The sequence below is a fragment of the Rattus norvegicus genome, chromosome 9 (genome assembly GCF_021556685.1).
Source record: "Rattus norvegicus strain SHRSP/BbbUtx chromosome 9, alternate assembly SHRSP_T2T, whole genome shotgun sequence".
Lineage (NCBI taxonomy): Eukaryota > Metazoa > Chordata > Mammalia > Rodentia > Muridae > Rattus > Rattus norvegicus.
The window spans coordinates 29,851,726-29,877,275 of NC_141542.1; the positions used below are offsets into that span (position 1 = coordinate 29,851,726).

At 53.1% G+C, this 25,550-nt stretch overlaps 2 protein-coding genes across 3 annotated transcripts; one reads left to right on the forward strand and one right to left on the reverse strand.

The window, feature by feature from the left end:
* Positions 1-1,191: 1,191 nt before the first annotated feature.
* Positions 1,192-21,142, forward strand: Abcc10 (ATP binding cassette subfamily C member 10). 2 transcript variants are annotated; one of them, NM_001108201.1, is given in 21 exon segments: positions 1,192-1,423; positions 4,451-5,672; positions 5,785-6,012; positions 7,048-7,204; positions 7,686-7,795; positions 9,279-9,358; positions 10,562-10,733; positions 12,099-12,197; positions 12,583-12,772; positions 13,360-13,437; positions 13,787-13,981; positions 14,760-14,913; positions 15,062-15,242; positions 17,072-17,415; positions 17,635-17,804; positions 18,265-18,425; positions 18,654-18,916; positions 19,848-19,993; positions 20,070-20,167; positions 20,321-20,433; positions 20,677-21,142. In NM_001108201.1, coding segments are annotated over 21 exon segments (4,485 nt in total). In that variant the 5' UTR covers positions 1,192-1,262; the 3' UTR covers positions 20,840-21,142.
* On the reverse strand, positions 21,066-25,550 carry Dlk2 (delta like non-canonical Notch ligand 2). The gene is given in 6 exon segments (NM_001108202.2): positions 21,066-21,970; positions 22,546-22,690; positions 23,225-23,355; positions 24,477-24,540; positions 24,796-24,926; positions 25,414-25,550. Coding segments are annotated over 5 exon segments (1,149 nt in total). The 5' UTR covers positions 24,872-24,926; positions 25,414-25,550; the 3' UTR covers positions 21,066-21,237.

Below are 25,550 nucleotides of genomic sequence, written 5' to 3' on the forward strand. Positions count from 1 at the left end.
GAACTACTCTTCTTCAGAGCAATCTTCATGTGAAGTCAATATTGTGTGTCCATGCCTCATTAATAAATAAAAACTATTCCCACAGCACTGAACACTCCTCTGAAGTAGGTACCAATATATGCCTTGCAAACATAAACCTAAAATGAAACTAATCTCATCACACTGCTAAAATTGGTAGGTCAGGATTCGAACCCACATCTATGTGGATAACCAAAAGTGTCCATTCTTCCCATTACTCTGAACTATTTAGGAATGACGAGCAGAACACCTGACCTGAGCATTCTTTTTAAAGTTTCTATGTAGGTGTGTGTAGGTGTCTACAGAAGCCAAGAAGGCCTTGGATCCCTGGAACTGGAGCCTCCTTACGTGGGTGCTGGAAATCAAATCCAGGTCCTCTGCAAGAGCTAGAAGCACTCTTCTTAATCTCTGAACCTTGATGCAAACATTTTAAATTACTTATACAAATTTCACAATACTTGGGTTGGCATTATTATCCCACTCGTAAGAAAAGAAAGCCAAAAATCAACGTTCAAGTAAATTGGATACGTTCAAGATCCTGTAGCCTTAGGATACCGGAATAGCCTTTTGTTACGTGTCCTTAAGCATTCCTCAGTGCGGCAGGCATGTTTGGCTTTCCAACTCTTTAAACATTAGAAATGCTGTGCATGTGTCATCTAGTATGCAATAGGTAAGAGAGCGAGCGCTCCACATGACAGGTCTTAAAATGAATTTGCACAAGGACAGGGCCGGGTCACTGCACAAGCCAAAAGACAGAAACGTGCGCAAACACCATCACGCTCTGGCGACAGCTCACCCAGGCGCGGGGCAGCAGAGAGCGGTACGCACGCGCAGAGGCTTGCAAGTGTATTATTATTACTATTATCCCCATGGTTTAAAAACAAAAAAACAAAAAAAACCCGCGATCAGCACCCGCTGACAGGTCTTCCTGCCTCTAGAGGGCCCTAGCGTCATGGCGCAGCGGGTTCTTTCTCGCCCACAAACACTCGAGATATTAAAACTCAGCGTAAAGGTGTTCAGGCTTCCTATCACAGGAGACAGAAGCGTCATCCTAAGTATCAGGATCTAGAACCTGCTTGCCCCAGGTGCAGAGACTTCCTCTCCAGCCCCGGAAGTACCGCAAGAATGGGCGGGCTCTAACTCAAGGCGGAAGCCAGAGGCGGTCCCGGCTTGGGGGGCGGGCTTTAACTGGGGACTCTGTCCCGAGCCCTGTCACTCTCGGCTTCCGCCTAGGTGAGCTGTCTATGGAGGGGCTCCTGGCCCAGCTTTGTGGCACGGATGCGGCGCGGCCGCTCCCGCTCTGGGAAGGGGACACCACGGGCCACTGCTTCACCCAGCTGGTGCTCAGCGTCCTTCCACACGCTCTCCTCGCCGTCCTCAGCGCCTGCCACTTGGGCACCCCAAGGTGGGTAGAGACTGCAACGAGATACCAACTCACATCTCTCCCAGCTGTCTCTGGAAGTGCAGGGTCTGTGTAGGGCAGAAGCAGAATAAAAGCTTACTGTTTGCCCTTAGTTGAGCAAGCCACCTACTTTCTCGGAGTCTCCGCAGCTTTGAGAGGGTGACACAAGACGTTTAAACACATAGTGCAGCACCTGGCATATCCTTAAAGTCGCCAAAGCTTCTCTCTTTGCAGAGTTTTAAATGTCCGAACAGAACTGCCATGAATTGGAGACAAACATAGATAAACGTTGTAGCTAGAAGAAAAAAGGTGACTTGTGCATAAGATATAAGAACACTACTTCCATCCACCAAGCCCTGCTATCCCTAGGCTAAAAGCCGATGCAGACTCTGGTGAAGGGAAGCTGTAAAGAGAAGAGGAACAAAGTCAAAACCTGAGAACTAACTTGGTTTTGCATTGTAAGGTGTTGGTGCTAAACTCGCCTTGATTTTATATTTAGTTCTTGGGTGGCCACGTTAGTCCTTCTGTCCCTTTTGCAGAATGAAGGGTAAGCCTAGAAGAGATTAGCACAGACACCCACAGCAAGCCTGCTGGGGCCAGGCATGTGAAGCACACCTTTAATCCGAGCTCTTGGGAGGCAGAGGCAGGTGAATGTCTGAGTCCACCTTGTAGACTTCGAGTCCAAGGCTAGCCTGGTCTACATAGTGAGTTCCAGGCCAGCCAGGGCTATTTAGAGCCTATCTCAAAAAAAAAAAAAAAAAGCTAGACAAAGTGGCACATGCTTACAGTCTTAGCTGTTCTGGAGGCTGAGACAGGAGGATCTCAGCTTGGGCCACAGGAGGGAGAATAAAAGGAACTAATGTGTTTAGTTTACAATTAAACTTTTTTAGTATAGCAAAGAGCATAACAGCATAACAGACCTGGGTGGGTTGTTTTGTGTTGTTGAGATAAGGTGTCATTCTGTAAGTCTGGACTAGAACTCCTGGGGATCTGCCTGCTGAGTACTGGGACTAAAGGAGTGTACCTCCAGCCTCACCCTCTGCTTTCTTGCAAGATCGATCATCAATCGATTGATTGATCTTGCCTGAATGTATATCTGTGCACCACATGGGTGCAGTGCCTGAGGAGGCCAGTGGGGTGGGCTTCAATTTCCCTGGGATTGGAGTTTCAGACAGCCATGAGCCACCATGTGGTGACTGGGAACTGAACACCTCTGTCCTCTGTAAGAGCAGCCAGTGCTCGTAACTGTTCAGCTGTCTCTCTATCCTCAATCTCGTTCTCAGCGTTTAAAAAAAAAAATGCTGTAAGAGTTTTATACATGAGTGTTCTCCTGCACGTATTCACATGTATTACACACACGTCTGGTAAAAGACAGCATGGCTGCCCTGGAACTAGTATTACAAAGGGTCATGAGCCGTCATGTGGGTGCTCGGAACAGAACTCAGATCCTCTGTAAGCACATCTCTACCCACCCAGTTTTCTTTTATATGAACTGGAAAATGCATTCTGATATTTGCTGTTGTAACTGTTTTCTCTTTGATTTTTTTCTTTAAGACAGAGCTTTGATATGTAGCCTTGGCTGACCTGGAACTCTCTATGTAGACCAGGCTGATCCCCAACCTATGGAGATTTTGCCTAGTCCTGGGATTACAAGCGTGTATCATCATGGCTGTGTTTGTTTCCCTTTGAGGGAATGAGACTGTTGGGATGAGGTATTGAATAGCCCAGTTTTGGCTCGAGCTTATGGTCCTACTGCCCTGCTTCCCAACTGCTGATGTTACAGGTGTGCTCCACCATCCCCTGCCTATATGTGAGATATTTGAGGATTTTTTTTTTCCAGGATCTTACTATGTAGCCCTGACTGGTCTAGAACTTGCTAAGTAGACCAGGTTGACATTGAACTCACAGAGTTCAAACTGACCACCTGCTTCTGTCTCCCTAGTGCTGTGATTAAAGGTGTGTGCCTCCACCATAGCTATAGCTGTTTCCATTATTCAAGTGTATGGTGTGTGTGTGTGTGTGTGTGTGTGTGTGTGTGTGTGTGTGTGTGCACCTGTGGAGTCCAGAGGAGGACATAGGGTCCTCTAGAGCTGGAGTTGTAAGCAGTTGTGAGCTGCCTGATATGGCTGCTAGGAACTGAAGTCAGGTTCTTGAGAAGAGCAGCAGGCACTCTTGACTACTGAGACATCCCCTGTATTTGATTTTTCTTTTCAGACAGTTTCTCTGTGTAGCCCAGGCTATCCTGGAACTCACTCGGTAGACCAGGCTGGACCCAAACTCCAGAGATCCTCCTACCTCTGGTTCCCAAGTGCTGGGATTAAAGGCATGCACCACCACCACCCGGCTTGTTTTTGATTCTTTTTTTTTTTTCTTTTCTTTTTTTAGGAGCTGGGGACCGAACCCAGGGCCTTGTGCTTGCTAGGCAAGCACTCTACCACTGAGCTAAATCCCCAACCCCTTGTTTTTTGTTTCTTAATGTAAACCTTTTGTCGTTGTTGTTGTTTATGAAAAACATTTTTGAGGTTAGGAGGATACAGGTAGAACTGAAAGAAGTTCCTCCTGGGCTGAGAGGTCACACAGTGATGTACATCATGTCTTACAATCAAGGAAAAGTCAGTAGAGTATCCTGAGGCTCTGTAAAATGTAGGCTCTCCTGTTAGAGGGCAAGAGCTGCAGATAAGTAAATGTCTCCCTAGGAGGCTTCAGATGCCTTTCAGGTACTTTCTCCTGGACCCTTTTTATAAAAAGTGTTTATCCTTGTGTAAAATCCGTGGGTTTTTGTCTTAATTGGCATCTTCATGGTACCTGCAACCTTAAGTCAGACTCGTTTGTACCTGTGGCAAACGAATGAGTCAGAAAACCTGTGGGTAAATTAGAAAATGGATTGAACAATCTAGGCAGGCTTCCTGTAAGAAAAGGCCTTGGGATCCAGGATAAAGTAGGGCAGGGATTTTACCTCTAGCTTGTTGGAGGCAATGGGCATGTCTGAGCCCTGTGTCAGCCATGTGTTGTCTTCTCTTTTCTCCTCAGGACTAACAATATCATCCAACCTTTCAATCCTGGCTGGCGCCTCCGACTCACAGCTTCCTTCCTCCTCTCCGTCTTCCCGCTGCTAGACCTCCTTCCGGTTGTTTTACCTCCGGTGTCACACCCAGGGCCCCTATGGCTAGAAGTGCTGGCAGGGTGTGTGACTGCTGTGGCCTGGTTCACCCACAGCCTGGCCCTGTGGGCATTGGTTCATTCCCCTCATGGCCATTCTCGTGGACCCTTGGCCTTGGCTCTGGCAGCCTTCTTGCCAACCCCAGCCCTGGTACTGACCCTGCTGTGGCATTGCCAGCGAGGTACATTTCTGCCCCCGCTTCTCCCAGGACCTCTGGGCCGTGTGTGTCTTCTCATCCTGCAGTTGGCAGCCGTCTTGGCCTATGGGCTGGGCTGGGCAGCCCCTGGGGGACCTCGAGAGCCCTGGACTCACGATCCCTTCCTGTCCCCTGAGAGTCAAGAAAGAGAGGTAGCTGAAGACGGAGAGAGTTGGCTGTCACGCTTTTCCTATGCCTGGTTGGCACCTCTGCTTGCTCGTGGAGTCCGAGGAGAGCTCCGGCAGCCCCAGGACACTTGCCGCCTCCCCCGCAGACTGCACCCTGCCTACCTGGCCCGAGCCTTCCAAGCGCACTGGAAGGAGGGGGCCCAACTGTGGAGGGCCCTGTATGGGGCCTTTGGATGTTGCTACATAGCCCTTGGACTGTTGAAGATGGTGGGGACCATGCTGGGCTTCTCTGGGCCTTTACTGCTCTCCCTACTGGTGGGCTTCCTGGAGGAAGGGCAAGAGCCTCTAAGCCACGGCCTGCTCTACGTCCTGGGGCTGGCCAGTGGGTCTGTGATAAGCGCCGTACTACAGAACCAGTATGGGTATGAGGTGCGTAAAGTGACACTTCAGGCACGGGTGGCTGTGCTGAGCATCCTTTACCGCAAAACCTTGAAGCTTGGGCCTAGCCACCCTCCCACTGGGGAGGTCCTGAACCTACTAGGCACCGACTCCGAGAGGCTGCTTAACTTTGCTGGCAGCTTCCATGAGGCCTGGGGCCTGCCTCTGCAACTGGCCATCACTCTCTACCTGCTGTACGAGCAGGTGGGCGTGGCCTTCCTGGCTGGGTTAGTCTTGGCACTGCTCCTGGTGCCTGTCAACAAAGTGATCGCCACCCGAATCATGGCCAACAACCAGGAGATGCTCCGGCACAAGGATGCACGGGTTAAGGTGAGGGGCTTCCGAGGTCCTTCAACCAGGCGGGGGTCCCACCCAGCAGCAGGCAGAGGAGGAGTGTGAACCGTGTCTCAACTCCACACCGCTCTTGTGTCCTTGTCTCCAGCTCATGACAGAGCTGCTGAGCGGCATTCGAGTCCTCAAGTTCTTCAGGTGGGAGCAGGCTCTGGGGGACCGGGTGAAGGCTTGCCGGACCCAAGAGCTGGGACGGCTCCGCGTCATCAAATACCTGGATGCAGCCTGCGTGTACCTCTGGGCTGCTCTGCCTGTAGTCATCTGCATCGTCATCTTCATCACCTACGTCCTCCTGGGGCACCAGCTCACTGCCACCAAGGTGAGAGCTAAGGAGGGGTGACCGTGGCTGTGATGAAACACCATGGCCAAAAGCAGGTAGAAAAGGACAGGTTTGATTTCACTCACAGTTCTGTATCCACAGTTCATCATCCAAAGCAGTGAGGGCAGGAACTCAGTCAAGACAGGAACCAGAGGCAGGAGCTGGTGCAGAGGCCATGGAGGGATGCTGCCTACTGGCTTGCTCCTCATGGTTTGCCCAGGCTGCTTCCTTATAGAACCCAGGACCACCAGCCCAGGGATGGCGCCACCCACAATGGGCTGGGCCCTCCCCATCAATCACTGATTAAGAAAATGTCCTATGGGCTTGCCTGCAGCCTGGAGACATTCTCTCAGTTGAGGCTTTTTCCTCCCTGATGACTCTCGCTTGTGTCAAATTGACATAAAGCCAGCCGGCATAGAGGGAGAGGATGGGCCTAGGAAGAAATGGGGAGGGACCAATATGGGGTGGAAATCAGAACTTTATTGTTAGCCATGGGTAGGGGAGAAAGAGGACCCCTAGCTGCCTTGTCCTTTCCCAACTAAGAGGGTGTTCTCTGAAGGATTTTTAAAATTATCTTGGAAATATGGCTCTGTGCGTTTGTAATGGAATTTCTTTCTTTCCCTGTTATCTTCAGCTTCCATTCATCCCTGGACTGGGGATTAAGTCCTTTAATGGAGAAGTGCTTTTTTTTTTCCTATTTCTTTTTTTTTTTTTTTTTTTTTTCAGAGCTGGGGACCGACCCAGGATCTTGCGCTTCCTAGGCAAGCGCTCTACCACTGAGCTAAATCCCCAACCCCTCTTTTTTTTTTTTTTTTAAAAGATAAAGTCTCCCTGAATAACCCAGGCTGCCATCTAACTGGGGTTAGGCTGTTGAAGAGGCTTTGGGGCAGGGGATCCACAATGTAGTATTGGTTCTGGCCAGGGCTAGTGACCTTTGTTCTCACTCAGAGATTCTAAAGAAGTCTCCGAGGGACCTAGGCTGTGCTCTTAGTAGAACAAGACTCAGGGTTATGCCCTGCCTCCACCCCCACATAGGTGTTTACAGCACTGGCACTTGTGCACATGCTCATTCTTCCTCTCAACAACTTCCCCTGGGTGATCAATGGTCTCTTGGAATCCAAAGTATCCCTGGACCGGATCCAGCGTTTCCTCGACCTTCCAAGCTATAGCCCTGAGGCCTACTACAGTCCTGGTAAGGGAGGCCAGAGGGGAGAATCTGTGGGGGATATAGTTTTTTTTTTGTTGTTGTTTTAAGACTTGTTTTATTTCATGTGTATATGTGTGTGCCTGAGTGTGTGTGTGTGTGTGTGTGTGTGTGTGTGTGTGTGTGTACCACGTGTGTGCAGATACTCGTGGAAGCCAGAAAGGGCATTAGATCCCTTGGAACTAAAGTTAACAAATGTGAGCCTTCCAGTATGGAGCCTGGGAACAGAGCTGGGGACCTCTGGAAGAGTGCTTATGACCACTGATCATCTCTCCAGCCCTAGCCTGTTGGACACTATGCATGGATGCCTCCAGAGAAGTCAGGGACAAAATCTAGACACAATAGACTCAGGCTGAATCAACTCTGGGCAGGTAGATAAGGGACAGGTGACTCGGTGACATGCCACCGCCGGGCCCTTTGCATTCCAGCAGACGAGGAGCAGAGGGTAAGTGGCACCTTCCCTGCTTAGATCCCCCCACAGAGCCATCCACAGTACTGGAGCTGCATGAAGCCCTGTTCTCCTGGGACCCAACTGGAACAAGCCAGAAGACCTTCATCAGTCACCTCCAAGTGAAAAAGGTTTGTAAGACAGACTCCCCGGGAGAGTTCCCAGATAAGCAGGATCCCCAGATCAATACACAGGGACTAATGCTGCTCTACCAGGAGTGCAGGAGGGAGCCAGAGGGCAGGGGTGAGGCACGGTGTGCAGGTTCTAGTCTGAGAGGAGACGACCCCTTATGTGTGCACCACGCTCCTACCTTACACTGTTTGCACCTCTCTCTAGGCAGCTCACACCCACCTAGCCCACTGTGCGTCTCACTCCCCCCTGCAGTGTCCCTTTCCAGCTGAAGGGTCAGAACAGAACCCAGGGCTTGCCCACCATCATTTCAGGCTGGGAGACAGGCACAGCTGCCCCTTCCGAGGCTACAGGCAGCATAGGTGATCTTCCATTTAGTCTTGTGGAAACAGTCATGCCTTGCGGCGTCTGACATGCCATGCGTAGTCCAAGAACTTAGAGTGGGAACATTCCTACCAGGCTGGTGACCCTTCTCCACCCTGGCTTTGAGGCTCGGCTCTCCTGACCTTTGTCCAACCCTTTGCCCCACATCTCAACCCAGAAGTCTCCAGCAATGGCTGGATCTCCTCTACCACATTTGGCTCATGTTTCTGGCTTTTGTTGAATGTTTTGTTTTTATTCTTAGTTTGGGCAAGACAAGGCTGGAATTCTTCAAAGGAATTCCACTAGTACATTGGGGGTTTTATATAAATAGATAGATGGAAGCCATAGAAACCCACTGGAGTTAGCCTAAGCAAACAAGACAGTGCAGCGAGAATACATCGATGAATCAGAGTCCAGAGCAAGAACACAGGTCTTAGGAGCAGGCTGAACCAGGCCTCAACTTGCAGCACGCTTGGCCCTCCTCTGTGCATGTTCGCCCCATGCTGTCTGTGGACTCCAAGCCAAGAAGTGTGAAGGACGAAGCTTCCTGAGACCTGATCCCCCCACTCTCAGAGAGACCATAGACCTGCCTGGTGCCCGCTGGCAGACAGGTCAACCCGAGCATAGTGTCTGCATCACGGGCAAAGCCAGCAAGATCCCTGAGCGTTTGTAAATCTTCTTCTTGGGACAGGAAATAGCTCTGCGAATGTGCATTGCTACTAAGAACGAAGGGAGAACAGAATGTTTTAAATTGCAGATCTATCTCAGGAAAGGGCGTTTTGCAGAGCACTGCCTTCTGCCCACTGTGTTGGGAAATGTAGCCCGCCCCAGTTCCCCCAAAGACAGGAGCCCTTCCCCCCAATACCTGCCTCAGCATACCTCAGGAGTTCGTAGGTACCTTACGCTTCTCCCTGGCAGGTCTGTCTCCCTCACAGGTCACACAGTTGAGAATAAAGCTCACAGCTGTCCTGGGGTGGGTGCAGGCAGGCAGGCACGGGGGTGCACAATGTGGGATAGGGAGACATCTTTCTCTGAAGAACTAACCAAGGCCCGGAGAAACATCGGTTGGGGGCAGCCCTTCCTCTGCCATCAGGCAGTCCTTACTGTGTGGCTCCCTCGCAGGGCATGCTGGTGGGCATCGTGGGAAAGGTCGGCTGTGGGAAGAGTTCACTGCTGGCTGCCATCACTGGGGAGCTCCACAGGTAATGAATGCTCAGTGTACTCCTGACTCTGGTTTCACCCCAACAGGAGCCATTTACTGGGTTCCTGCTGTCTGTGAGAATGTACTGGGTAAATGGCGGGGGACAACACATGTACCGAAAAGGGTAAAATTCAGCCCCTTTTTAGGGAGGGTTCAGCCTGGAGATGGGGAGGCAGACAGGGTGAGTCTGGGCCAGGGTGCAGCTTAGTTACCAAAGCAAGCACTCACCAAATGTGAACACCAGCCCTGAGTTTGGTCCGGAGTCCAACGTTAAAACTGGCTGGAGTGCTGTCAGTCTGTGCTCTCAGGGCTCGCTTAGGAGACAGAGGCAAGAGGGTGTGGAGTTTAAGTCCTCCTTGCCCGTACAGCACATTCAAGGCCAGCCTGGGACACTCGAAATCCTGTGTCAGGAAATAAGATAAAACTAGCGAAGTAGGGGTTGGGGATTTAGCTCAGTGGTAGAGCCCTTGCCTAGCAAGCGCAAGGCCCTGGGTTCGGTCCCCAGCTCCAAAAAAAAAGAAAAAAGAAAAAAGAAAAAAACTAGCGAAGTAAATGGAGCAGGGGAGATGAGCGCTTGTACCAGAGCAGTGGCCCTCAGCCTTCCTAATGCTGCACCCTTTAATACAGTTCCTCATGGTGTGGTGACCCCGATTATAAAACCAGCCTCATTGCTACTTCATTCCTATAACCTTGCTGTTGCTACTGCAGTGCATGGTGACCTAAACATCTGTGGTTTCTGATGGTCTTAGGCAACCCCTGTGAAAGATGTTGGACTCCAAAAGGGTTGCGACCCACAGGTTGTGATAGGGTCATAGTGCACTGATAGGGTCATAGAGTTAGAACAAGAAGAAAACTCAAGTCTGCTGTCAGCTGTCCTTTCTGAAAGTGTGGCTACCTACAGAAGAGGTCCAGAGACAGTGAAGAACTGAGGGAGGCCATGTTTTTAAGTGAAGATGAGCCACACCTGACACACAGTGTGGCTATGGGACAGCTGCCCACACCTGACACACAGTGTGGCTATGGGACAGCTGCCAGGCTGGAACCAAAGAGCCACTTCCTCCAGTACATAGTGAACCTACATCTAGACCCCTTAACCTTAGAGGCTGTCAGCTGCATCTGAGGATGCTTCTGGGAGACAGAGCCTGGGCATGGAAGGGACCAACAAGGAGCTGGTCCCCATGCTGCCTTCCTTGACTCTCTGCAGGCTGTGTGGGTGGGTGGCAGTGTCAGACCTGTCCAAAGGCTTTGGACTGGCCACCCAGGAGCCCTGGATCCAGTGTGCCACCATCAGAGACAACGTCCTGTTTGGGAAGACATTTGATGCCCAGCTGTACAGGGAGGTGCTGGAGGCCTGCGCCCTCAATGATGATCTCAGCGTGAGTACCTGGCTTGACACCCTCATCTGGCTGCTTCCCGGCACATCCTTAACACTCCAGACTCCACTTGGTTCTCTGGAAAGGGCTTCTGCACAGGCATTACTCACCTAGGGCAAGAAGTCAGCCTTTGGGCCTCCTAGAATATTCAGCTGCGTGGTCCCCACTTCCCTCTAAGGCTCACGGGAGCATTGGGAGGGCATTGCTCACAGCAGCTAGAAGAGCCCGGAGGCCTCTAACCCTACCTAACTAGGAAGATTTAGAAGAGTCAAAGTCTTGTTTGGAATCCTTGAGAAAGCTGCCAAGCCATTAAATTCCCCATACACACAAGCCAGGTACTAAAAGCATCAGAGACAAATCAGCTTTTAACTATGATTCTTAGCCAATCCCCATGTCTCCTCTAGGACCATGGTCGCCATTGGCCTACCCAGATAAATATGAAACTTGCCTTGGCAGAAGGACCTTTGATTCTGATCAAGGGACATCTTTCATCCCTTTTTCATACGTCACATCCTAAGGCAAGGTGGTTCATCTACCTATGCTGTGGCCCCATCTGTCAAGAGGAAATAACACAAATGTTATAAGATCTCCCTGGCTTCAAGTGAGATGATTCCTATGCCTTAGTTACGTTCCCATTGCGGTGATAAAACACCGTGACCAAGGCAACTTATGGAAGAAGAGTTTACTGGGAGCTGTCCATAACCATTGTGACAAGAGGCAGGGCAATAAGCAGACAGGCATGGTGGTGAGGCAAAGCAGTAGCTGAAAGCTCACATCGTGAGACAATAGTCACAAAGCAAAGAGAGCTAACCAAGAATAGCAGAGGCTGGGGTTGGGGATTTAGCTCAGTGGTAGAGCGCTTGCCTAGCAAGCGCAAGGCCCTGGGTTCGGCCCCCAGCTCCGAAAAAAAGAACAAAAAAAAAAAAGAATAGCAGAGGCTGACTGCTGTGACACACCTCCTCAACAAGGCCACACCTCCTAATCCTTCCCAAGCAGTTCTACTCACTGAGGACCAGGTATTCAAACAAGTGAGACTATTCAACAAGTGGGCCATTCTAATTTAAACTGGCACTGCCCAGAAGGCATTAATTGTTTTTTTTTTGGGGGTTTTTTTTTTTTTTTTTTTGGTTCTTTTTTTCGGAGCTGGGGACCGAACCCAGGGCCTTGCGCTTCCTAGGTAAGCACTCTACCACTGAGCTAAATCCCCAGCCCCTACATTAATTGTTTAATAGCTGGGGGTATTGGGATTGCCCTGAATCACCCATCCCAGGCTGAAATAACTGTTGATGACCACAGTATCTTTTCTCTACAAGGGGACAGAAGACAGAGCGTGGGGGGTTGTTAACCACCAGGTGTCTGTTTCTTCAGATCCTGCCTGCTGGAGACCAGACAGAGGTTGGAGAGAAGGGTGTGACCCTCAGCGGGGGACAGAGGGCCCGGATTGCCCTTGCCCGAGCTGTCTACCAGGTAAGTTAAAGGGGTGAGGGGCAGGGGTTGGTAGGCTGGTGGGTCAGGGAAGTGCTCCAGGACTTGCAAGTAAGGGCTGGGAATATTTCCCCTTGTGTTTGGTTTCTCCCTCCACCACTCCTTGTTTCTAGTTATTGGCCACCCCACCCTGTTTTCAGGTTCAAGGCCTGAAAAAATAAAGGCCTGGGCACTGGGACCCAGCAAAGCAGCAAACCCATGTCTCTGACTTCACACTCAGTGGGCAGGAAGTCTACGCTCAGGTCTCATCTTCCTACCACTGTAGAGTTGTTCGCACCTGTCTTTTCTGGTTGCCCTGACACCTACCTAGGTCTAGGAGAGCCTCTGAGCCCAGCCAGTCATGGTGCCCGCTGTCCATTCTGTCCAGGAGAAAACACTCTACCTCCTTGATGACCCTCTGGCTGCTGTGGATGCAGATGTGGCCAACCACCTGTTGCACAGGTGCATCCTGGGAGTGCTGGGCCACACCACCCGGCTGCTGTGCACCCATCGCACCGAGTACCTGGAGAGGGCTGACCTGGTGCTGTTGATGGAGGCTGGGCGCCTGGTCCGAGCAGGTGATGTGGTGGAGGAAACACTTGCAGTAGCTTGATACAAGGACAGATAGTGTCACATGCTGGTCAGATCCTGCCACCCCTCCACACGTGACCTGAGTGCATCTCAGCTCTCCCCCTCCACCCCTGTCACAGGATCAGCTTGAGGAAACGGGAGATGGGGGGAAGCAGGGGTGGGAGGGAGGGAGCAACGTGCCTGAGCTCTTAGCTGCCTGGGAACTTCGAGAGCAGTCTTGCGGCTTCACAGAAGTGAGCTCTGGTGGATTATTACCCAGAGGGGCATGGCCACCTGCAGAGCTCTCAGCAAAGCCACAGGAAACTGTGAGGCCCAGCCAGAAGGTCTGGAATTGAGTTAGAAGTTGGGAGCAGGCTCTGCAGTAGTGACAGATGATCCGGTGCAGGTGGTGGCGGGTTGCCAACTCTTAGCCGTGGCTCGCCTGGGAGCTTCTGCTGGCTAGACTCACAGCCATGACCCATGAGTCCACTGGGTAGGCCAGGGAGGATAGCCAGAGAGGGGAAGGTGGGATTATACACACGTTTACAAAGGCATAAGCAGACCTGTAACAGCCTCCTCCCCTGCTACCGTCCAGGGCCTCCCTCAGAGATTCTGCCATTGGTGCAAGCTGCCCCCACAGCCTTGGCTGACAAGGAACAAGTGACTGACTCAGGTATGGCCCAGAGGTGGGAGGCAGGGTCTTATTGTACAGCCCAGGCTAGCCCTGAACTTACTATGTAGCCCAGGCTGGCCTCAAACACACAGTTCTAATGAGTACTGAGATGATGGGTGTGCACCGCACATGGGAAAGCTGTTGTTTCTTTGGGTTTTATTTTCCCTCAAATTCCTGGGAGTCAAAGCCAGGGCCTTGCATGTGCACATCAGAGGCTGGGGGGTGGGGGTGGAGGCACTGGTCTTGCTTTTCTCTGGCACACAAGGGAAATGAGTTTTAAGGCCTGCCTGCTCCGGTAAAGCACTCATATTGCAAGCGTAATCCTCTGAGGCCTCCCTGATTCTCCCAGGTCAGTCCCCGTCTGTACACAACCTAGAGAAAACCACAGAGGAGCTGGATGTGGCGCAGAACACATCCGGTCGCCTCGTGCAGGAGGAGAGCAAAAGCGAGGGCGCCGTGGCCCTGCACGTGTACCGAGCATACTGGAGGGCCATGGGCAGTGGCCTGGCCACCGCCATCCTCATCTCCCTGCTCCTCATGCAAGGTGAGCGGACCCCGGGAGCTCCTTACCTGCCTGCCTGCACCGCATCCCCAGCCAGTGTCCAGGCACTCATGACCAAAGCCACCGTGTAGAATCCCCACAAAGCTCTGGACCCTCCCAAGCCTAGCCCACAGCTGGGACAGAAGGGTACCCCAGTTTTGAGGGTTCCAGGAGTCAGCTAGATGTAGTGTTCTACAACAGTTCTGTTTTTAAATTTAAAACATTACTCGCTTCGTGTATGAGTGTTTTTCCCGCATGTATGTCTGTGCATTGTGTGAGGTGCACAGTGTTCAGTGGGATCCTTTAGGGCTGGAGTTACAGATGGTTGCAAACAGCCTTGCTGTTGAGAATTGAACCCGGGATCTCTGCAAGAGCAGCACATGGCCTTGACTGCTAAGCCATCTCTCCAGCACCCATCTGGAGTCGGTCTTTTTAAAAATATATCGTTATGGGTTTGTTTGGTTGGTTGGCCTGAATCTGCAATTCCCCGGCCTCAGTTTCTGAGTGTGGAAATTATAGGTGTGCACCACCGCAGCTTGTTTCCATGGTTACCTTTTTCTCTGCCATCCAGGCAAGTTTCAGGCTACAAAATTGGTCACGTGGTCTGCAGAGCTGGAGGGTGATAGGTCCAGGAACATGTACCTAGAAAGGACCAAAGTATCCAGGGCGGAGTACAGAGGAGGGAAGGCGCGGTAGAGGGAGGGCTGAGAATGCGAATGTTTGAGTAGAACCAAACAGATGAGTCTCTGCATCCTGTCCCTTCCCGTCTCTCTCCATCCAGCCACGCGCAACGGTGCTGATTGGTGGCTCGCTCACTGGCTCTCTCAGCTGAAGGCAGGCAGAAATAGCTCCGAGGAGCGTCCCGCTTCCTCCAGCCCACGCTCCATGGGATTCTTCTCCCCACGGCTGCTCCTCTTCTCCCCCGGAAACCTCTAGTGAGTGAGGCTGGGAGCAGGTCTGGTGCTCTCCAGTAGCCTCGAGGGGGCACGGGTAGTCTTAGAGGGTGTGAAAAGGTGGCCCTAGAGAGGGGCGCCCTGAGCAGCCCTTCCTTGAGCTACCTGCAATCTCCTCCCCACCGCTCAGCATCCCACTGCACAAAGCTACTTCCAATGGCTCCTCAGACGTCCACTTCTACCTCACCGTGTACGCAACCATTGCTGGTGTCAATTCCCTCTGCACCCTGCTCCGGGCTGTGCTCTTTGCAGCAGGCGCCCTTCAAGCAGCTGCTAGCCTACACCACCGTCTACTGCACCGACTGCTCATGGTGAGGGCATGGAGGGTGCGGGGTAGCCCCAGTTCATCTGCCTCTAGTGCATTGCCTACATCCCACACTCCCAGTCCACACACTAGCCCCTGACAAACGGGGCAGCATATAATAATCTCAGACCCAAAAGCTACGGAGCCAGCATCTACCCGGATTCCGATCTCATGGTTTAATCCTGTAACTTGTCATCCATAAACAGGGCAAGTAAGAGAACGTTCCTCAGAGTCCCATCTTGGACTCGAGGTGCTAAGGCTCGGCTTTGCAAGTCAGGCAACGCCTGCTTTCTCCTTGTGTTCTTTATTTTCATGTCTGTACTGCTCCATTTTCCCTTTTCTTCCTTGATAATCAACCTTACTAAGGGATTTAACATGTTGATTAATAGTAAGGGTTAGGGTATTTAATCTGTTATCTGTTTGTTTGTTTGTTTGTTTGTTTGTTGCAGAATGCCTGGTTTATGTGAATGCACGTTTTAATTTTTTTTTCCCGGAGCTGGGGACCGAACCCAGGGCCTTGCGCTTGCTAGGCAAGCGCTCTACCACTGAGCCAAATCCCCAAGCCCTTTAATATTTTTATTTCTTCTGCACATATTATTGTTTTGAGACAGGATCTCCTTATGCAGCTCTGGCTGTCCTGGAACTCACTCTGTAGACCAGGCTGGCCTTGAACTTACAGAGACCTGCCTGCCTCTGCCTCTGGGTGCTCTCACACCCAGCTTCGCGCATGTCTTTTTAATCCTAATTATTCACAGTTTTTATTTAGAGCTATTCCAAAGATTCACTCTTGGCAAGCACGGTGGTATACACCTGTAAGCTCAGCCCTTGGAACGCTGAAGCAGTAGCCTCTTGGGTTGGAAGCTAGCCTGCTACATAGTGAGGTGAAAGGCAGCCTGTGAGACCTTGCCTTTAAAAAAAAGTAAACTTAAGAGGCAGTGCTGTTGTGTCTTCTGTCTTTGCTTTCTCATTTAAATAGGAGTTGTGTTGATTTAATTGTTATTTAATTTATTGACTAGCAACAGGCTCTCACTACCTCCACACTGACCCTCCAGCCTGTGCCTCCTGAGGAGTGGGATTGTAGGTTTGTTCCACACCCAAGCTTGTTAGCTATTGTCATTCGCACACCTGTTATCAACCAAGCCCAATGTCCCCACACTTTTTTTTTAAGCAGAGCAAGCATAGAATTGTTACAGGAAAGTGAGAATTCCCTAGAGTAGAAAATTCCTGTTGTCCCCATTTTTATGACAAGGATCAGGGATCTTGGTGAAAGAAACAGACTCCTGGGGTCTCACATCTCCCAAGCAGCAGGCCTGAGGTTCAAGGCCTGACTCCACCCGAGCTTCCATTTGGTTTTGGTTTGATTTGTGGTTTTTGAGGTAGGGGTTCTTGTTGCCATGACGATGACCTCGAGCTAATTCTCCCACCTTCACCCCAGAATGCTAGGATTATACACCTGCGCCCACATGGCCAGGCTCAGAACCCCAGCCCTTTGACGGGCAGTGCTGATCCCCAGTTGCAGGCAGAGTTTTCCTCCAGACATCTAGGTCTCATTTACTGACTTACAAAGCATCCATCTTGTGGATTGACTCTCTGCTCTTAAAAGAGCCTGTCCGACCCAGAGGGTAGTGAATGTTTAGCAGGTCTTGTAGGGTTGCCCCTGGCCTGAGGAACCTTGAGATAGTTCTCTCCAAGCTCCACCAACTCCTCGACAGCCCAGCTTTGGGGATATATTCTCTTATCTACTGCAGGCCATCTGTCCTACCTCACCCACGCCCTCCTGTCTACCAGCCCTTTTTCTTCAGCCCTTGACCCTATCCAACCACCTCCCTTCTCCAGGCACCAGTGACTTTCTATGACTCCACACCTTCCGGCCGGGTCTTGAACCGCTTCTCCTCAGACGTCGCCTGTGTAGACGACAGCCTGCCCTTCCTCCTCAACATCCTGCTGGCCAATTCTGTAGGGCTGCTGGGCCTCCTCGCTGTCCTGGGTTCTGGTCTGCCCTGGCTGCTGCTCCTGCTGCCGCCTCTGAGCTTCATCTACTACGGCGTGCAGCGCCGCTACAGGGCTTCCTTCCGGGAGCTGCGGCGTCTGGGCAGCCTCACCTTGTCTCCGCTCTACTCCCACCTGGCTGACACCCTGGCAGGCCTCCCTGTGCTCCGGGCTGCAGGGGCCACTTACAGGTACATCTTCCAGTCAGAGTCCGGGGGGTGGGGACAGGGATGAGGTGATGGGGAGGACACAACACAGGGGTTACAAGTAAAGGTGTCTCCCAAATGTACAATTCAGAAGGGGGTGGGGGTGATATGAGGGTCAGCTTCTAGGAAGGATGCATGCCCCAGGGAAGGAGTAAGATCCATTCAACAGCGCACTGGTTTGCCTTCCTTCCCGGCCTCCTCCAGGTTTGAGGAGGAGAACCAGCGACTCTTGGAGCTGAACCAGAGGTGCCAGTTTGCTTCCTATGCCACGATGCAGTGGTTGGACATTCGGCTGCAGCTCATGGGGGCAGCGGTGGTCAGCGCCATTGCGGGCATTGCCCTGGTGCAGCACCAGCAGGGCCTTGCCAACCCAGGTGCCACCCTGGGACCCCATCACCCTTACTTTAGGAGCAAGACATTCCATGTCATTGTTCCAGACCCCCTCCAGTGTCTCCCAACCCCCTCCCCACCCCACCATTACCTCCTACCCAGTGCTCCCTGTGAGGATTCGTCGTCAGTACTGTCATTACCCTCATTCTAGTGCTAAGAAACCCACAGGCAGTGGCAGATCTGGGACTAGACCCAGACCTGTGATGTCATCCTTCCCTCGCTCCTGTCCATAGATAGCCCTGCTGCCTGCCAACATCCCACCTTAGCATCTGCCTGCCACCCCTCGGGCCTCTCTCTCCAGGCATCCGCCACGGCTCCCAGCTGGCCTTCCCCAGCCTGGCCGGCTCCTCTGCCCCTAAACGCGCACAGTCCAAAGCTGGGGTCCTCCCCAACACACTTCTCAGTATCCAGGGGTCCCCTAGCAGCCGGTACTCCTCTCCGCAGGGCTGGTGGGCCTCGTGCTTTCTTATGCACTGTCTCTGACGGGCCTGCTCTCCGGCCTGGTGAGCAGCTTCACACAGACGGAAGCCATGATGGTGAGCGTTGAACGACTGGAGGAATATTCCTGTGACATTCCCCAGGAGCCCCATGGCCAGCCACCACAGGTACATACATCTGGGCTGCTGCCCCGGGTCAGAGTTGCCCGCCATGGGGCGTCCTCCAGCCCTCCTGGGCCCTTCTCTTTGGCTCCTGGCTGTCTTTTTCCTGTGTCTTTTCCCATCACCCCCTACCCCCGTTTCCTCTGCCTTTGCTCTCACTCAGACGCTCCTCACTCATTCCCTCTGTCCCCCCAATCCTCTCATCCTCATTTCTCCTTCACCCCCTTCCCACAGTCACCCCACCAGCGCGTCAGCTGGCTGACCCAGGGAAGTGTGGAGTTCCAGGATGTGGTGCTGGTGTATCGGCCAGGGCTGCCAAATGCCCTAGACGGGGTGACCTTTCGCGTGGAGCCTGGCGAGAAGCTGGGCATTGTGGGCCGCACAGGCTCCGGCAAGTCTTCCCTGTTTCTGGTGCTCTTCCGGCTGCTGGAGCCCAGTGCAGGGCGAGTGCTCCTGGACGGTGTGGACACCAGCCAGCTGGAGCTGGCTGAGCTCAGGTCTGGGGGTCAGGAGATTTGGGGGCAGGGGGAGGGCAGTCCTCTAGGAAGGTGTAAGGCAGCCAGGGCCAATGGGCAGCCAGGGAAGAGGAGGTAGCCAGGCGAAGCTGTGGCCACCGTCACAGCTGATGCTCAGTGGGCCTTCCTTGCCCCAGGTTAGCCACTTTCTTAGCTCCCAGAATATATATACCTTCTGCTCCAGACACTAGCCGTTGCCTTCTAAATCAGGGAACTATATTCCCAGATGCCATGAGCCCTCAGGCCTCAGGCTTGGCAGGCAGTACATGGGGCAGCTTGGGGTCTGGGTCAGTTGTACTTGGCCACAAGTGATGTCATCTGGCGTATACGCCCCGCCCATTCCCAGTTTACCCTCAGCATCACTTTCTCTCAGTTCCACAACATGGGGAGGGGAAGGAAGCTCCATCCTAAACCCAGAGCACTTGGCTGCTCCTGTCCTGCCTTTTCTGCCCTCCCTACAAAGCTGTGTTGGTCTTGACCTTCTAGCTCTTCCTTGGCCCCCTCCAACTTGGCCCAGGGCCTGCAGTGGCTTACCATGGGGCTCCTGGGGAATGTCACAATAATATTCTTCCAGTTGCTCCTCCACCCCATTCCCACTCTCTTCATGTCCTTCCTTGAAGCTTCTGTCTTGGGTCAGTACCATAGTTCAGCCATTTTGTTCTCTGGCTTTGAAAACATCAACGAAGTGTAATCCCTTCCAGCCTCGGTCTAGGCCTTTGATCTCTCTGGTGCTCCTCACTGTACCTGCTGTCCTAAGTAGGGGGCTGACTCACTGAGGATTTGGTGGATACAGAGTGGGAAGCAGAGGGTTCTCACCCCCAGATCTCCTTAGGAGTGCCAGACCGCGTAGGTAAACTTGGACCGCAGAAGATGGACGCATCTCCAGCCTGGCCCCTATGTCCTTGCTCCCCAGATCCCAGCTGGCTGTCATCCCCCAGGAGCCCTTCTTGTTCAGTGGGACCGTTCGGGAGAACCTGGACCCCCAGGGCCTACATGAGGACAGGGCCCTGTGGCAAGCCCTAGAACAGTGCCACCTGAGTGAGGTGGCCATGGCCATAGGTGAGTCCTGGGTGCGCCGGGAAGAGCAGGCAAGAAACAAAAATGGCCACTGACAATACAGGTGCTCTGCTTACAGGAGGCCTGGATGGGGAGCTGGGCGAAAGGGGCAGGGACTTGTCCCTAGGGCAGAGACAGCTGCTATGCCTGGCAAGGGCTCTTCTCACAGATGCTAAGGTAAGATAGGAAGAAGAGACCTCTAAGAGGCAGGGATGTGTGGAAGGGGGGAGGTGGGCTGGAGGGGGGTCTCAGGGCAAAGCTGAAGGTGGGGAACCATAAGTAGGTTATAGTCTCCCCTCTTACTTCCCCTCCCTGCTGCATACTGTCCAGATCTTGTGCATTGACGAGGCCACGGCAAGTGTGGACCAGAAGACAGACCAGCTGCTCCAGCAAACCATCTGCAGACGCTTTGCCAACAAGACAGTGCTGACCATTGCCCACAGGTGTGAGACTCCTCAGGGACAGCAGAAACATAGACCTCTGACCATAGGTAGGGAGGGGATCAAGACCCTCAGTAGCGCATCCTCTGGAGGACACCGTGATTCTTCCCATAGCAGACCCAGGGGCTCAAACCTGCGGGGGGCACAGACCGGTGCAGTCTGGAGGGATCTGGAAGGACATGAGGTCAGTTTCGTTTCAGGGCTTTGTCCTCCACCCGCACTGACAGCCTTCTTTCTCTCACACAGGCTCAACACGATCCTAAACTCTGACCGGGTGCTGGTGCTCCAAGCCGGGAGGGTGGTGGAACTGGACTCCCCCTCAGCCCTGCGCAACCAGCCCCATTCCCTGTTTAGGCAGCTCCTGCAGAGCAGCCAGCAGGGGGCCCACTCCCTTCCTGCCGCGTGCTGAGCCTCCCTCCCACTGGGGCGTGTGCTCCTTCCCACCAGGCCTGCTGGTTACATCCTCCTCTGTGCTCCTACCTCTCCCCCACTCCCTCAGAGGGGACACAGCACCCTGGCTTCCTCCATGAAAACCACTCCTAGTGGGGGCCGAAGACTGAGGCTTCCCCAGAACCAGCCCACGTGGGCCCTTTTACCCAGAATTCTGGGCCGGTTTTCCTTCCGTAGAAGCCCACTTGCATTTTCATAATTTTATTTGATAAAATTCCTATCTTACATTCTGTGTTTTAAAAAAATAATATTTCTGATGTGAGGCTGAAATCCCCTGGATGGGTGTACTAAAGCTGAGGGCTGGTGACAGTCTGAGGTGAAAGGAGGTAAGGACGGCAGCTAGAAAGCCACCCTCCATCACAGCGCTGTGGTCTTCCCAGGCTCAGGGGGCAGGTCTGGTGACAGAGGGAACCCTGCTGGCAGCATGCTAACCTGACACTCCTGATCCTGCCGAGCTGGTGCGTAGTGTGGGGCTGGGTCACAACAGGGTCCAGTGGGGCATATACCTCGGCGCCATGCCCTCAGGGTCAGCAACACAGTGGCCAGGACCAGAGCAGCAGTGAGGGACCCAAACACCACCAGAGCGACCAGGCTAGACTCACCAAGCCCAGCCTCCTGCCTCCGCACCACCTCCTTCACTGAGATCCTCAGCAGGCCTGCCCCTGCACTGTGAGGGGCCGACCCCGTAGCAGGCACCACCACAGCTGAGGCGGGCGCTTGCGGGGTGCCTATTGTGGCAGGGTCCGGAGCAGGTAAGACAAGCTCACAAGTCTTGCCACCATAGCCACTGGGGCACAGGCAGTCAAAGTCATGGACACGGTCCCTGCAGCGGGCCCCTCTCTGGCACGGGCGGCTAGCACAGTCATCTAGGTTGATGGTGCAGAAGCGTCCAGCGAAGCCCTCAGGACAGAGGCAGGAAAAGCGGTTTATGCCGTCAATACATGTGGCACCGTTAGCGCAAGGCCGCATCAGACAGTCATCCACATTGACCTCACAGTGGGCACCCATGAATCCCGCCAAGCAGCGGCAGGTGAAGTTGAGGGCAAAACCCTGGTTGTCCTGGCACTGCCCTCCGTTCTGGCACGGGAAGCTGAGGTGGGAGAGGAGAGAGCATTGGTATCCACTTGCCGATCCGTGTCCTGAACGCCCCCCCCCCTTCCCTCTGAGTTTCAAATAACCTTATTTTTAAAATGAGAACAAAAATAGCCAAATCGTGTGGGTTAAACGAGAGAACCCGATGTCAAGCAGTTAGCACGTGGCCTGGCCCGGGCTCAGGGCTCAGAGCGGAGCTGGCTGTTCCCTCCACAGGCTCTTAGGTCTGTAGCGGAAGTGGGGCAAGTCCAGCCCTGTGGACGTTTCATAATCTGCACTGAAAGAGCCAGCCAGCTCTTAAGGCTGCATGTCAGCTTTTGTAAGAAAGTAAAGGGAGTCCTTGGTGCCTCCCCTCCCACGCCCTCCTCCTCCACCACCACATCATCACTGGCCGAGAAGCGATGGCTCTGTTACAAAGAGGTCGAGCATTTGAACCAGGCACACTGTCACACGGGTTTTTCTCCTGAGGTGTCCTTGTGTGGGCCTGACTCTCAGTCCCCCATTCTACTGACAGCCCTGCCTCTTTCTTCAACACCAGATTCTGGTCTAGCTCCCCCAGGGTCCAGCACTCACCCTGCCTGCTCACAAGGTCCAGCCTTGCGCTCACAGCCACGTCCACGGAAGCCTGGCAGGCACACACAGTGGTACTCACCACCCCCGTCATACACACACTGGCCTCCATTCTGGCAGGGTGATTGTGAAGTACAGATGTGCTCATCTGGAGAGGGGGAAGAAGATGTGGAATAGCCACTCATATTTGGTCCCCAGGACTCATGTGGTCCAGATCCAAAGCTCTGAATAGGGCTCACACTTCAGACCTTTGGTACCCTGCTACCAAACCCCTGGTCTTGGCTCTTCTGTGGACCATAGTTTTATCATGTTTAAAATGGGTACAGTTTGGGGTTGAAGAGATGCCTCAGCAGTTAAGACCTATTCCAGAGGTCCTAAGTTCAAGTCTCAGCACCCACACAGCAGCTCACAATCTAATACCCTCTTCCAGCCTTCAGGTATACATGCAGACAAAGCACCTATATATTTTTTAAAAAATCTAAAAATGCATATAATTTATAGTAGCTGCCTTTCCAACATCACGGGGTAATGTTGAGAATCCTTTCAGACACCAAGAGAGGGTCACATAAAAATACACTATTTGAGGATTTGAACACAACACCACAGGTGCTCGGTGAATAGGAAATGTTAATGGCTGTTCTAGAACACATGGGCTCTATAGCCAATAGCACCTCCATCCTACCTTTGTCACAGAACTTTCCTGCCCAGCCACTGTGGCAGATGCACTGCCAGGGCTGGTGGCAGGTACCGTGCTGGCACCCGGGCATCCTCACACAGCGCTCACAGTGCAGCCCCTCCCAGCCTGGGTCACACCTGGTGGGGAAAACACAAGATCAGGGTGTGTGCGCTGCGTGGAATAGAACCAGAGCTTCTAGCTAGGTGCAGGGCTGGGCAGATGGACACATAAGCAATCGGACAGACTCCAGTGTTGAAGTTCAGCATTGGCATTTTGTCTAGCCTTTCATAATCTCTTTTCTCACCCGAACACTGAGGAAAAAAATGTCTCCCTTGAAGAGTATTCTCAAATAAAACAATGTCTGTAAAGCCTCTGGTGCCATCCATGGAGTGTCTGGTTATGCACATTTGAAAGAGTGGGAGTCTTTCTGAGGACCTTCTTCCCTTCAGACTCCGAACAAACAAGTATCTGGGTTGTTTTGCTGGGGGGCGAGTGTTTGTTTTATCTTTTGTCTCAAGTAGACAAGGCTAGCCTGGAATCCTGACCTTTCTAGCATCGCTTCACAAACACTAAAATCACAGGTATGTGTCACCACACCAGCTCTATGACTTTTTGTTTTGTTTTTCACATGTCTACACAGAGACAGGATTCCTCTGTGTAGCCATGGCAGTCCTAAACCCTCCCACTCTGTAGACCAGGCTGGCCTTGAACTCAGAGATTGCTTTGTCTCTGCCTCCCAAGTGCTGGGATTAAAGGAGCCACTGCTCAGCGACTTATTTTTTATAAACCCACCGAGGATGTCTAGTCTCAAGTACCCCAGCTCCATGCCAAGTCTCTGCCCTCACTGGCTCCCTTCTCATGTTCAAAACCTTCTCTGCCACACAGTTTGCCCAGTGTGCCAAGCTGAGTCAATGGTAGAATTCTCCAAGGAACAAACCATCATCCCCCTGCAGCCACCCTCCTCCTGCAGCCTTTGTCTTCCGTTTCCTTTCTCCTGTGGCTCTCAGTCCCTAAACTCTCAAGCTTCAGGTGTGTCTATGGGCATCTCGAGGGACAGACGCCCTTGAGAGAATAAAGAGTTGGGTATACAAGCTCTTAAGTAAGAGGCAAAATGAGGTACGGGGAGGGAAGGGGACTGGTCATCCTGTTGTGTAAAAACAAAGAAGGTCTTAAGCGCCTAGATACTGTTATGTGTTTTTGACCTGCTCTAGAGTGAGGAGGACAGAAAAGTGGGGAGGAAAGGATTTGAGGCACATACCTGCAAGAGCCGTCAGGAGCGCAGCAGCCGTGGGCCAGGTCACAGTGGGAGCTGCAGTCATCCGCTGAAAGAGATTGGTGTAGTGGGCTGAGTCTGGGTTAAAGTCTGATTTCCCAGGCGTGGAACTTGGCAGAGGTTTCAGCAGTCAGACGGGCTCAAGTCATGGGCACGGATGAGCGTCCCATTCCAACGAGAGCACCTAGATTTCACCAGCCCGATGGAATGGGGCGGCTGCAGTGCCGTCTCCAGCCGGCAGAGGTCAACGTGCCAGCGAAGACGGCTGAGGAGAGCCAGGACCCAATTCCTGGAGCACGCTCACCTCTGGCAGGCTGGCTGGTTGCCCCCAGGATGCACAGCAGGCACACGAGATTTAGGCAGCGGCAGCCGCTGGGCATGGTCAGTTCCGGCCTCAGGAGGGACGGACGGATGAACGGCCAGACGTGTAGACACCTGTGGGATGGCATTAGCTGGGAAGCGGCTTGACGCGGAGATAGCGGCACTGATACCGGTTCCAAGTGACAGGAGCCAGAGAAGGAGAGGGACTCTCGGGGTGGGAGTGGGAGGGCGGGGGCGAGGAAGGGATGAACAGGCGAAGAGACTGGAGGCAGGAACCCACTAGCCAGGTCTGCAGGAAAGAGGCCAAAGGATGGGCAGCAGCGAGCGTGGCCATGGCGCGGGAACAGCCAGGGCTGCGATCGCGATCCAGGTGGAGGGGTCCAAAAGGATGGGGACAGCGCTGAAAGGCGAGCACGACGGGACGTGGGGGCTGGCGCTGGGGGAAGAACGGCTCCCAGTTCCTGGCTGCAAGAGATCTCTCGGGTCCCCCGACATCCACCCACCCAGGCCTGGCTCTCACAGTCCCCCCCACACCCCGCTCGCTCCGCCACGCTTGGGCCTGAGGTCCTCTCCGGGGGACCGCGTCTTCCTAGCTTCTCACCTCCGGCTGGGAGGCGACGCGTCCCCAGGGCGCAGAGTCAAGCGGGATCCGACGGACTGGGCCAGGGGGCCGCCCCTAGCTGGCCGCGGGGCTCGGCACCGAGGTGGCTGCCATGCCAGCCGAGCGCTCGGGAATCT